Source organism: Helianthus annuus, chromosome 10 (genome assembly GCF_002127325.2).
Source record: "Helianthus annuus cultivar XRQ/B chromosome 10, HanXRQr2.0-SUNRISE, whole genome shotgun sequence".
In the NCBI taxonomy this organism is placed as follows: domain Eukaryota; kingdom Viridiplantae; phylum Streptophyta; class Magnoliopsida; order Asterales; family Asteraceae; genus Helianthus; species Helianthus annuus.
Genome location: NC_035442.2, coordinates 7,660,485 through 7,674,151, shown reverse-complemented (window position 1 = coordinate 7,674,151; position 13,667 = coordinate 7,660,485). Strand labels below are relative to the sequence as shown.

Sequence of the window (13,667 nt, the reverse complement as noted above, 5' to 3'; positions counted from 1 at the left end):
GTAATTTAGAAACGCGATGTGTGCTAATCTTTTGTGATCATCCCCAGGTGTATGGTTGTAAGCGTTCCAGGTTTTGACATTTGTTTTAGTTTTGATTCATGACTAATTGCGTTTGAACATTTGAAGTTTTTATTAATTATTTTACATTTGTATTGAATCCATGAATTGTCGAGTGAGTTATGAAATTTGACTTTTTGGAATAAAAATGTGCAATTATGCTTTAGAGTAGGGTTCGCACGGAAAGTGTGTTTTTCCTAGAAAGTCTAGGAAGCGATCTGGTCCATCCGATTGGTGTGTTTAAGGGTTGAGATTAAATCAATGGCAATCTTGTAATATTTGAGTTTAATTAATTGATTGTTTTAAATGAGTAGGGGCAATTTTGTCAATGGCCGTGTTTTAAATCAATTAGATAACCGCCTAGTTCCTAAATTCAAGCGATTTTCCCTCTCTCTCTCTCTCCAAACCCATCTTGGAAACCCCAATCCCTACAAAAAATAACTATAATCATGGAAGAAGATAACTTTAGAAACGATGGAGAGCACCGAATCAAATTAAAACACTTTTCCATCTCCACCATCTCCGAGTTCATCATCACCATTCAAATATTGTTCTTATCATCTCCGTTTTCTTGACGATGTGTTTTAACAGCAGGCAAATTAATACAGTTGTGTTTTAGCAGCAAGCAGATTCATACAGTTGTGTTTTAGCATTCAGATTCATACAGATGTGTTTTAATAGCAAACAGATTCATACAGTTGTGTTTTAACAGCAAGCAGATTCATACAGTTGTGTTTTAGCATTCAGCTTCATACAGTTGTATTTTAGCATCCAGATTCATACAGATGTGTTTTAACAGCAAGCAGATTCATACAGATGTGTTTTAGCATTCAGATTCATACAGTTGTGTTTTAGCATCCAGATTCATACAGATGTGTTTTAACAGCAAGCAGATTCATACAAATGTGTTTTAACAGCAAGCAGATTCATACAGTTGTGTTTTAGCATTCAGATTCATACAGTTGTGTTTTAACAGCAAACAAATTCATGCAGTTGTGTTTTAACAGCAAGCAGATTCATACACTTGTGTTTTAGCATTCAGATTCATACAGTTGTGTTTTAACAGCAATCAGATTAATACAGTTGTGTTTTAGCGTTCAGATTCATACAGTTGTGTTTTAACAGCAATCAGATTCATACCCTGTGTTTTACCATCTTTATATTGTGGGATCTATAAAAAAATTGGCTTTAGCCCTGTAAACTGTTAAAACACAGCAACAAGAACATGCTGATAAATTCCAGTAATCTTCTGAACAATGGAATAGCGATGTAATGTGACATGGAATTTTAGTTAATGAACACATTGACTTCCAGATTTGAATTGGAAAATAATAAAAATTCCGAAAATCATGGAATTTTAGTTAATGAAGATACATTCCAAAAATAAAATTAAAATGTGAAATTACATGATAGCCCTTCTACTTAAAATCCCTCAATGACACATGTCCAATTCTTATTCCTTCCTAGACTTTCTAGGAAAAATAGACTTTCCACCCAACTCCTACTCTTATGCTTTAATATAGATAAATGTTTACATGTTCTAGGTAACGAAGTGCATTTTTGTCCGTTCTTTGTAACGTTGACAGCTATCGGCACCTAAACCTTGTAACACTAAATCCGTTAATAACCAGGTGTGATTAAATTGATTCTAAAACATGTAGGAACCCTAAGCCTTGCAATTTCAAACCCGAGTGTGATTGTTTTCCTATATTATTGTTTTCAACCAAATTAAAAATAGTTACTTTACCAAACATTTCAAAAGACAAAATTTAATCATAGCAAACTTCATAATTATTTTGTACATTTTTTGTAAATAGTTTAGACAATGAAACAACTAGTGTGATACTGACCACATGCTCTTCGTGGATACAATACCTCACTTACCCTAGCTACTAGGTTAATTAGGTTTTTGACTGATCGGGACAACCTGATCTGTCGTAGGGCTATTTTCAGCGGTTAGCAATGATTTCCAAGGGGCAGACTAGGACATTGGTTTCACTGCTAAGTTGGTTACAACACACTTTGAGTATATGCTATATCAGGTGAGTTTTAGGGCCCCAATTTTATACGTGTTTTATCAAATGCTTTGGGGAAAATCATGTTTTGTCACATACGCACATGAACACGGTTTTGATGCGAATTATCTGAATTGTACATCTTACACATGGAAAATCCCTGCAAGCACAAGTGATCAACAATTTGACCGGTGAATATTGTAAATAGTACTATTTGGCCCGACAAGCCTAAACCGTGTGGTCGGATGCTACACAATACTATGCAAGTCATGATGCAAGTCATGTATGGCAGTGACACTAACTATAAAAAAATATATAACTATTTTATGTGTAATCCGCTCAACTCTAGAAAAACGTTGTACCTTTTAATCTTTTCAACTATGTAATTTTGTCATCTCTAGTTCAAGAAACAAGACAAATGCACAAAATGTATCGAGTAGCGATGTTTCATTTATTTATTAATTATTCTCATATAAAGCGAAACGAAATACCAAGTGTTAACATCAAATCCTCAGAACACGGACATTACATTTAACATATAAGTTAAATATTAATTCTTGTAGAATTCCATGATCCAAAATGCAAAGACCCCACAAATGATTTCCATGGAAGTGAATCCAGCCTCTATGGCCAAGATGTTGTATTCTTTTGCAAGTCGCTCTTTGCCTCCAGGGTGGGCAATCAACATTATCATATCCGCATTAATGGCGGTCTTAGAAACTTCATCACTATAGCTAATATCGCTTTCAGGGTCAGGAATTATCGCCTCCACCACCACCACCTTACCGCCCTCTGGTAATGCCGCCCAACAATTCTTTAGAAGCTTGAGGCAGTAACCATCACCCCAGTCATGAAGTATCCACTATAAGAAAGAAAAATCAAAACAATTATTCAACAAAATTGTTGTATAAACAAATATTATGTTAAAAAAGTTGATGAACCAACCTTCATGAAAATTACATCCCCTTTAGGAACACTTTGGAACATATCTCCTCCGACATGCTCCACACCTAGTCAAGAACATCAAGCAATTATCATTAGATTAGAGTCTTGGTCCATATCTGGTTTGGTCGGTTTTAGATCCAAACAATTTGCTTTTCATAGTTTGGTGGTTTAACGGTTCAGTCAAGTTTGAAACTTGGAACAGATTGTTTAATTATTTATAATATTTTTTCACTTATGAAATATGTAGTTATGTATATGCATTATACTTAAACCATCTTTATAATTTTACTAGTTATCACACTACTAATCATTTCAACCCACTCTTGCTCGCCAGTTTGATTTGTCATTTCTCGAAAATTGTAATCAGCGGTCTATGAAAAGGAATATATATACCTGGGTAAGGAGGTGCATCCTTAATAACATGGGGTAGGTCAAAGTTGATCCCCTTAATATTAGGGTACTTGGAAACAATAAGCTCAAGGTTAGCACCTAAACCACCACCTACATCAATCAGTTCTTTGACCCCTTCAAAACCCTTGTACTTTTCAAGAATCATTTTCATTACTATTCTTGTTCTGTCATGCATGCACCTGTTGAAGACCTCATTGAATCTATTGTCTTTAGCAGCATACTCAAATGCATCCACCCCATGAGCCTTGTTAAATGGGACCCCTCCTTCAATAATTGCATCTTTCAGATGGTACCTGCCCAGGCAAAATAGTATGTATGGTGTCATAAATTTGATGGTTCAAAGTTTTGGTTTATTTCCTAATGATCACAAAGGACCGATTACAATGAATAAATAGCGAAGAAAAGGCCTACAATCAAGGAACAAAATAAGGAAGGGAGAATAATAAGGAAACGGTAAAAAGGAAATAACAAGAGATAGGATCAATTCTCAAAACTCCCCCTCAAGTTGGAGCATGTATGTTACGAACGCCCAACTTGTTAATCAAGAATTGCAAGTGCTTCGATCCAAGGCCTTTCGTTAAGAGGTCTGCCAACTGCATGGAAGTGGAAATGGTCAATGGTTCAATATCACGAGACTCCACCCGTTCGCGAACAAAAAAGCAATCCATTGCAACATGTTTAGTGCGCTCATGGAAGACCGGGTTATCTGCAATGTGATAGGCAGCCTGGTTATCATAAAATAAAGGTGTGGGCTGCCGAGGAGGAAAACCGAGCTCAGTCAAGAGCCATCGAACCCACAAGATTTCACTAACAGTCGAACCCATAGAGCGATATTCAGCTTCAGCAGAGTAGATGACCGGGAAACAACCAATTGTTTCTTCGTCTTCCAAGAGACATGAGCACCGCCCAAGAGGAGAACATAACCCGTTCGAGACCTCTGAGTGTAGGGGCACCCAAGCCAGTCGGAGTCACAATAAGCAGTAATGGTATAATCACCCTGTTTTGGTAACAAAATACCCTGACCCAGTGAACCTTTTAAGTAGCGAAGGACACGGTGGACCGCATCTAACTGGGGTTGACGAGGGTCCGATACAAATTGACTTAGAATGTTGACCGCATATGTAATGCCAGGTCTCGTTGCTTGAAGATATAACAATCGACCAACAATTCGTTGGTAATGGCCTCCGTCAACTTAAGGATGCTCCTTTGCTTGATCAAGTTTAAGGTTTTGTTCAACAGGAAACCGACTGGGTTTGTAACCCTATAGGCCACTATCGTGAAGGATATCTAGAATATACTTTCGTTGGTTTAAGATAAGACCCTCTTTGGTCCGAGAAACCTCGATGCCAAGGAAATATTTAAGAGTGCCAAGATCTTTGATGTTGAATCGGTCATTAAGCTCCGTTTTGGTAGCTTGCATTTGGTCTATTGCATTGCCAACCATGACGACATCATCGACATAGATAAGAATAGCAATGAAATTCGTGCCACGCCTTTGAATGAAAAGAGAGTGGTCAACCTTTGAAGGTTGAAAACCAATATTAACCAGCACAACGGTAATTTTGTGATACCAATTTCTTGACGCTTGTTTTAAGCCATATAGGGACTTACTCAAATGACAAACCCTAGTATCTCCTTCCTTGACAAAACCTTGAGGTATCTTCATGTAGACCTCCTCATCAAGGTCACCATGGAGAAAGGCGTTATTGACGTCAAGTTGGTGTATGGCGCAATTTTGTTTCACAGCAAGGGCAAGAAGAATTTGAACGGTAACAAGATTGGCAACCGGGGCAAAGGTAGCATGATAATCAACACCTTCCATTTGAATGAATCCCTTTGCAACAAGGCGAGCTTTATAACGTTCGACATCACCGTTTGGCTTGTATTTGATTTTATATATCCACTTGGAGTCAATCGCATGCTTGCCTTCGGGTAATTCTTCAAGATTCCATGTGCCATTCCTTTCAAGAGCTTGAATTTCTTGCTTCATTGCTTCTTTCCACCTGTCACTTTTAATTGCTTGATGGAAAAATTTTGGCTCATCGTTGGCATCAATGGCCGCTAGGAAAGCTTTGTGAGAATTGGAGAATTCTTTGTAGGAAATAAAATTAGTTTAGGATATACCTGTGAGGAATCTTGATCGAGGGTGGTGCGAGTATGGTCAACCGAAGGGGGAAGACGAACTTCATAATCATTGAGATGATTTGGTTGTGATCGAGATCAGGCATTGTAGTAACAGGTGGATCCGACAAAGGATTAATGGGATGAAGTTGGGTTTCAGGTTGAGAAGTGATGTTATTCGGTTGTGGAACATGTTGGGCTTCGGGCTCATGGTTGTCAAAGGCAACATCTTGTGGTGGTCCAGATTCATCAATGGGCTCATTAGTTTAAGGTGGGCCAATTTCCTCATTGGGAGTGGGCCGTGATGTTTCCGTGTTATCATGGACCTCAAACAAATCACTTTCATCAGGATTAACTTGGTGATCCTTGAAAGAGAAGTGAGTTTCATGGAATCTAACATCCCTAGAAACTACAATTTTCTTGCTTTCTATATCCGATATTTTATAACCCTTGGTCCCTGGTGGATAACATAAAAACACCCCATGTCTCCCCTTTTCTTCGAACTTATCTCCTCCAGTATCAGTGTTTCGAAAATATGCCAAGCATCCAAAAAGTTTCATGACATCGTAATCAGGATTTTAGTTGAAAACAAGTTCGTATGGGATTTGGTTTTGGATGGCTTGAGAGGGTAACCTATTGATTATATAAACGGCCGTTAAGACACATTCGCCCCAAAAACGCTTGGGAAGGTTAGCTTCGAATCGAAGGGCACGCGCGGTCTCAAGGATGTGTCGGTGTTTTCTCTCAACAACACCATTCTGCTATGGAGTGTGGGGACACGTAGTTTCATGCAAAATTCCCATGTCACCATAGAATTTAAGCATGTCATTAGAAGGGAAGTCGCCCCCATTTTCACTTCTAATCCGCTTAACGATTTTCCCAAATTGGGTTTTAATCATGTTGCAGAAATTAATAAGATAAGTTGAGGCCTCATGCTTAAATTTCAACAAAAAAACCCAAACAGATCGAGTAAAATCATCAACAACCGTTAAAAAATATCTTGCACCGGAAAAGGAAGGAATACGATACTTTCCCCAAACATCACAATGCAATAATTCAAAATACTCATCTGTTTTTATTTCAATGTTTTCATAAGGAAGTCTAGTGTGTTTGGCTTTGGAAGAAGAATCACAAAATTTATTAAGCGAAGAATTTTGAACAAAATCTAAAAAATTGAGTTTTTCACCAAAAGTCTGTCCCAATCTATCTTCTATGCCAAATGTGAACGGATGTCATCAAAGCTTTCCTCTTGACTTCAAACGTCCCCATTCGGTATAGACCATCTTTGCAGTCACCCGCACCAATCAAGCTCCTCGATTGGAGTTTCTGCATGACACAAAAATCAGGAAAGAAGGTTATGGCAGCTTGCAAATCCCGACTCAGTCGGCTGACTTATAAAAGATTGCTAGTAAAATTAGTTATATGAAGAACTCCTTTTATTTTAGTCCCTCCTGGTAGCATACATTCTCCCTTTCCTTTAACGGGTATGGGTTGTCCATTTGGGATCACAGCCGTCTTCTCATTAAGGGTTTTGACATTTTTTTTTTCCAAAAATTCAATGTTGTGGGTAATGTGTTGAGTAGAACCAGAATCAATTACCCACTCATGACTTTCTTTTGCTTTACTTGCCATGCAAGCCATGCGTTTTGTGTCTCCATTTGTGGTCTTACCGTTTTCTGCAAAAAAATTTAGGAAGGTGTTATATTGATCTTTAGTCAAACCTGGTATAGGGCCTTCGGTACTGTCAACACATGTTGCCTTCGGTTTTGCTTCATCACGTCTCTTATTTCCCGACCACCATTCCGGGTACCCAACAAGCTTGAAACAACCATCACGATTGTGCCCATTCCTCCCGCAATAGGTGCAATGCTCAGCAGTGTCCGTACGTTTATCAGCAAGGCCGGTCCGTTTGTCTTCTTTTGGAACGGGCTGCTTGTCACGTTTAGAACCTGGATTATTGTCACTTTTTGAAGGTATGAAGGCCTTGAAAGCGGCTGATTTATTGTGCGTGACCTTGTCAGCGACAATGGCCCTATGTTTTTCATCTTCAGAGACAAGTCGATACGCATTACCAAGAGTAGGTGTGGGAGACATGGCAAGGATTTGGTCCTAATGACAGAAAAATTGTTATCAAGTCCCATAAGGAACTCATAGAGTTGTTCCTTATCTCTGACATCGATCATCTTCTTCGCTAAGCCACAATTGCAGCCGAGGCATGTGCACTGTAGGATGGAAAGAGCCGACTGCATCTCATCCCATATGCCGCGAAGCTTTGTGTAATAGGCTAAAACAGAGGTTTCGTTTTGTTGCATGTTGTTTAGCGTTTGCTTCAACTCGTATGCCCTAGGGGCACTTTCTTTTCCGAACCGTTCAGCAAGATCAGTTCAGCAAGATCAGTCCTGATCTTAGTGGCAGTAGTTGCGTATTTCACACTGTTTCTGATTTCTCTTTCCATAGCCGTCGTGAGCCAACCTTTCACCATGGCATCACAAGCGAAGCTTGACCCTAATGACCGGGGGGTCGAAAACGTATATACCAGGGGGTCGAAAACATATATACCCAAAAATTTCTATACGAAAACTACATATATAACACTACTGATGGTTCCATCAATGAAACCAACCGTAGCCGGGCGCCCCCTCCCGCCCCTTCTATACTTCGCCCATGGCATCCAGGCCATGTAGTCGGGTTCGTTTTTTTCTGTGGTTTCTTGATGGTTCCATCAATGAAACCAATCAGAATAGTTGTTGTCGGTGAGGACATCATTTACATGCATTTGTTTTGGGTTATCTGAGGGATGGATGTATAGAGGAGATGTGGTGGAATCATTGTTCGGAGTCTTGTTGGCGACACCGGAACTATCGTCGCTGGCCATGAGTAGAGGCAGATTATGGTGGGTGTATTAGGTTAGGGTTTGCTCTGATACCATCATAAAATGGTTCAAAGTTTTGGTATATTTTCTGATGATCACAAAGGACCGATTACAATGAATAAATAGCTAAGAAAAGGCCTACAATCAAGGAACAAAATAAGGAAGGGAGAAGAATAAAGAAACGATAAAAAGGAAATAACAAGAGATAGGATCAATTCTCAATATGGTGATTATTTTAAACCAGGACTAAGTTGTGCTTGATTAGTACCCGCTTTCTTCAAACTGAGAATGTCTTTTTTGAGGGGAAATTGGGTTAATTTCAAAAGTATTCATTGATAAAGGGATAAATAAGTAAAATATTTATAAAAATTGTAACATCCCAAAATTAGGGTATGTTCAACTACTTCTCTATGAAGGATTATATTTGTATAATGAATTGATTGTTTAATAGGAATAACTTATTCCAAAACTTTGTTAAAGAAAATCTATACGGGTTAACTTTGTTTGCCAAGTTAATTGTGTTAAATAATTAATACTACTGTAGAGAATTCTCTAACACCAAATACATAGTGGAAACTTTGTATTTTAATCGGGAATAATAGAATAAAAATGGTTTGTTGTGGTTTAAAATTTAAAGCTTATTTAACGTGGAAGGGTTCCAAGGGAACATTACGGTGGTTAACTAGTTTGCTCCATGACCAAAATGTTAAGAGTTCAAATCGTGTATTTGTGTACTTGTCTCCAAAATGATAGAATAAAGTGAGTTCAAAACCCATGACATCTTTCTCCGTTTTTCTATGGTCGATGAACACATGAGGAACAAGGGGAGTAAAAGAGTGGCTATCAAACGAATTTGGGCAGAAATGAGATCGTATTTAATGAGTTCTTAAATTGCATGTTGAAGCTTGATCAAGTTTAGGTGTTAAGGAAGGTAAAGGTTACCTCTATAACCTTAATTGGGTATAATGATCAATGTAGTGAAATAAGGATGAAAATCAGAAAAGTTTTTATATCGTAACTTATAATTTCTAGGAAAATTAGATTCAAATAATCTCAAGTAATACCTTTTGGCCGACAACAGTCTCAACTAACGAAATGTTATGGACAGTACCAACTTTTAACTTATTTTCTCCCAACAAGCTTTTTCTAGTTAATGTCTAACCTCGTTAGTTTTTTTTGCTGATGTGGACTGCTTATATGGTAAAAAATATCAATGTTTTGATGATATGGACTGTTTATATGGAAAAGTCAAACTTTTAATGACGTGGACCACTTATGTGGAAGTGTTTTGATGATGTGGACTGCTTATGTGGTAGTCCACGCCAGGAAAGAAAAACTAACTAGGTTAGACCTTAGTTAGAAAAAAATTGTTGGGAGAAAATAGATCAAAAGCAATAAAACACCCAATAATTAATAGTTGAGATTATTTAAATCCAATTTTCCTAGTTTCTATCCATTTAGACTTCTAAAAAGGTTTGTTTTGATTCAAACAACTTTTAATTTCCAAACATGTTTGACCCTTCAGTTTGTCACCTCCGTTTTGAACTATCTATAAAACTATATTGGTATGGTGATAGCTAGTTTTTATAACTAACCAACAATTAACAAGTACTTTATCGTTGATAAAGAGAAGGGATGAAGCATGCGACGTCCCGTCTTGTCTTCGGACATAGTTATAGGACAAGGCTGTCATGCCATATAAGTTCTTAGAACCTCCATGTTCATCCTTTACTACGGTTGACGTGACAACCGAGTGGCTAGCGAGAAACCGAAGAATTCGTTCAATTAACACTGGGGTCTCCTGGGTTTGTCTAGGAAGACTAGAAGCAAGATCAAAAGAAGAGAAGTTGCCACCAGGAGTCTTTGCCATGATCTCAAAGAGATCGAGTTCTATGGCGGTTTTAATGACCATAGGAAGAAGTATTCCCACGGTTATTTGATTCACTCTTAATAGCTCTTGCTCTTCTTCAGACATCTTGTAAGAGTCCATGATTGAACCAAATGATATGGTGAACCTTAGACCTTAGTTTGTTTTGAGATGTATTATATAGAGAGAGAGTATATGCGTGTAGACAAACCACTCAAAACATTATGTTGTTGAAAGAATGATAATATTGGATTACACATTATTATTAAGCTATAGTATTCATATTCATCCTGTGAAAAAAGTTCAAGTCTAAACACTATTAAAAAATAAACACATCGCAACAGCAAAGAAGTTTATAAAATATCATATCTTAAAGGTTGTAAAAGGAAAAAAACCGTAAAAAACCAAAACCTTTGTAAGGCTCAGAGCAAGTTGAAACAACCTATACCGATGATGGCATCGATTTGTTATGTCACGTTAACCGCAACTTATGATGTCCCAAAAATACTCTTCTTTGAATACAACTTCATTTTCAATATAGCCCCATATTTAGTTTTTTAAATAATGTTAACAAATGCAATAAAGTTATTAAAGAAAAAAACAAATTAAATAAAAATTAAATGAGTTAAAGACGTATGTTATTATTATTATTATTATTATTATTAAAAGCATAATAAGTGAAGTTGAAACTTTGAAATATAAAAATTAAAATAGCTGTTCATGGTCCACGAGTTTTAATATATACGAGTTTTAAGGACATGCATGTAGTGGCGGGACCGTTAACCTAACAAGAAATAGACGTGAAAACGTTGAACCATGCACGCACGTTACAGCGTATTTACTCGCCATATTTAGATCGACACATAAAACGTTATTGTATAAGAGAATAACTAAGTCACACACATATAGGTTGAATGATAAGTAATATGTGTGTGACATCAGAAAGTCGTATTACAAAAACGAAATTTTAAAAAGTCGTATTTAACATCAACAGAAAGTCATAAAAACGAATACTGATAAAGGTACCGTTGTTACAAAAGTTGTATGACGTATAAAGTTGTGTTTACAACGATCGAAAATCATATAAACAAATACCACTAACGATTCCGATAACACCTATACCAGTTCTGATGACACTGATGTTGTTTGGTCACCATAGTTATATTTTGAATATAAGTTCGTTTTCAATAAAATTTATATCAGAGACAAGTAGACAAATAAATTTATGTGCTCAAAGTGGAAAAGAAAAACCTTGGTGGCGAAATTAGAAAAACCAAAACATTATGAAAAACATTGATGTCCAAATTAAGAAAATCAAAACTTCAGTATTCTTTCAAGTAAAACCAAATAAAACGTTATGAAAAACCTTGATGGACATGTCCAAATTAGGAAAAACCAAACCTTATTACTATTTTTAAAGTGAAAATAAATCCTTGGTAGAGATATCGGTACCGAATTTCTCAAACCAACTCGATTTTCGGTATCTATTCGGTACCGACATTTAGTGTTTTCGGTATCGGTCTGGTATGGTTCGGTTTTTAAAATAATAGTTACATAGTAATAATTTCCCCTCTCCTGTAATTAGATGATGGGTCAAGTGTCACCAATTCCTCATCCATAATCATGAAGTATTTAATTTGAAATTATTTTTAAGGTGATTGTGGATTGAAACTAGCTGTGTAACGGCTTCAGATGAATTATTATAAACTAACAGTTAAACACAGAGGTGTTAGGTTGATATATATAATATTGCACCGTGTCAGTTGAGTTAACTCCCAATATTTATTGTTGTGGGAAAAAAGTTGTTTATGGTAAACCTTAAACAAGATGGTTATTAGTCGTGTTCATGGCCAAACTTTTTGGAGTAAAGTATACGAATACGATAGTCTCTGTGCTTGATTAAAAATTAGGATTTGGTTTCTAGATTTTTAAAAGTGCACAAATGATTTTTTTGTTTACACTTTGTAAATCAGTTAGTTCTAAACTTTTGCCAAAAGTATATGGATGGTCCATATGGTTTGCACTTTGTAACGTATTTAGTCCTTAACTTGGACCTGCTGAACATGGCCGAACCTAAGGGTGGACGGGAAGGACCACCGGCCAGGGCCCGATATTTCAAGGGCATGTTATTTTTTAAAAAAATTGATACGTATAAGTAAAAACAATTGATACGTATATGTAAAAAAAAATTAATAGGGTATACTCATACAAACACCAAATAGGCCCACTTACAAAACTATTTTTATGATTTAGATTAGTTATTAGTCTATTGGCATTAGGTTTAGACCTTTAGTGAGCTCAATATCTAATTTCGTTAACACCTAATGGCATGTTTTTTCGAGCTCGAACATGGTACACGAATTCTCAGGGCCGACCCTGCTGCTGAAACCTTTAGGTTTGTTAGTGGGATACTAAATGCATTACAAAATGAAAACCACTAGGACAATCCGTATATCTTTAAAAAGATAGGGACCAAATCCAAAATTTTGGTTAACCATTTGGTTGTGGAAAAGTAAATGGTCAATCGGCTTATAAAGGCTCGGACCAGGTTAGTCGGTCTGGTTTACAGTTTAGACGAAAAGGCCAACCGTCAAAACTGGACAGACTGGCAATGCTTAGAAAAAGTATTTTCAAATACCTATTAGTAGGGTTGTCAAGATTATCTTTGTGTGTGATTGATTGTGTAATTTATCTTTTATCTTTATCAGGTGTCAAGTTTCTTATAAAGAAGAGTAAACTTTTTATCTTTATCAGGTGTCAAGTTTCTTATAAAGAAGAGTAAACTGTCATTTTGGTCCCTGTGTTTTGGGCACTTTTGCTACTTTAGTCTAAATCACAAACTTTTTAAATTTGGGTCTCTGTGGTTTCACTTTTATTGCCATTTTAGTCCAAAATTCAAAAAACCTCTTATTTGACTTTTGAAAGCTGGCTATCTTGTCTTTTTGTTCGGGGGCAATTTTTTCCATCTTAATTTATTATAACATTTTAATAACTAAATTAATTATACATAATTCATTTAATCCCAATATAAAAAGCAGATTATATTCCCCCAATTAATCATGATCTTCCCCAAAAAAAACCTTACCCTCAAAATCGCCACACATCATCTTCCCAAAAAAAAACCCATAATCCCACAACAGTCTTCTTCATCTTCTCCCCTGCAGTGCAGTCGGAGGCGTTGGAAGATAGTTATAAATGGAAATCTGTGGAATCAAATCCTATGGAAGAATTTCATGAATTTGATGTAATGGAAGGTCCTGAGGATGCTTTAGATGAATTTGACTCGCATAATGGTGAATATGAAATTAAACATCTAGCAGTTGAACCTAGTAAAAGTAAAGAAGAAGCCGAGAAGACAGCGATTAGATTGCTTGCAGTA

The 13,667-nt window shown here is 36.7% G+C and overlaps 2 protein-coding genes across 2 annotated transcripts; both read right to left on the bottom strand.

Annotated features, from left to right (window-relative positions):
- Positions 1–2,587: 2,587 nt before the first annotated feature.
- On the bottom strand, positions 2,588–10,432 carry LOC110883919 (caffeic acid 3-O-methyltransferase-like). Its single transcript, XM_022131577.2, has 4 exons — positions 10,017–10,432; positions 3,411–3,721; positions 3,018–3,082; positions 2,588–2,934 (listed from the first exon to the last, which is right to left on the bottom strand). The coding sequence occupies exons 1-4, from the start codon at positions 10,409–10,411 to the stop codon at positions 2,623–2,625; spliced, it is 1,083 nt and encodes a 360-aa protein (XP_021987269.1). The 5' UTR covers positions 10,412–10,432; the 3' UTR covers positions 2,588–2,622.
- On the bottom strand, positions 6,657–10,003 carry LOC110883920. The gene is made up of 2 exons (XM_022131580.2): positions 7,271–10,003; positions 6,657–6,875 (listed from the first exon to the last, which is right to left on the bottom strand). Exons 1-2 carry the CDS (start codon positions 7,641–7,643, stop codon positions 6,841–6,843), a joined length of 408 nt encoding a protein of 135 aa, XP_021987272.1. The 5' UTR covers positions 7,644–10,003; the 3' UTR covers positions 6,657–6,840.
- Positions 10,433–13,667: the final 3,235 nt, after the last annotated feature.

Excerpts from the sequence above, each read along its gene's own strand:
- LOC110883920 (XM_022131580.2), bottom strand. The coding sequence starts at position 7,643 with ATGTCTCCCACACCTACTCTTGGTAATGCGTATCGACTTGTCTCTGAA. Across the intron at positions 6,876-7,270 it reads TACCGAAGGCCCTATACCAG|AAACTCCAATCGAGGAGCTT; the intron begins GTTTGACTAAAG and ends TGTGTCATGCAG.
- LOC110883919 (XM_022131577.2), bottom strand. The coding sequence starts at position 10,411 with ATGGACTCTTACAAGATGTCTGAAGAAGAGCAAGAGCTATTAAGAGTG. Across the intron at positions 3,722-10,016 it reads AAAGTACTTGTTAATTGTTG|GTACCATCTGAAAGATGCAA; the intron begins GTTAGTTATAAA and ends TTGCCTGGGCAG. Across the intron at positions 3,083-3,410 it reads GGATGCACCTCCTTACCCAG|GTGTGGAGCATGTCGGAGGA; the intron begins GTATATATATTC and ends GTTCTTGACTAG.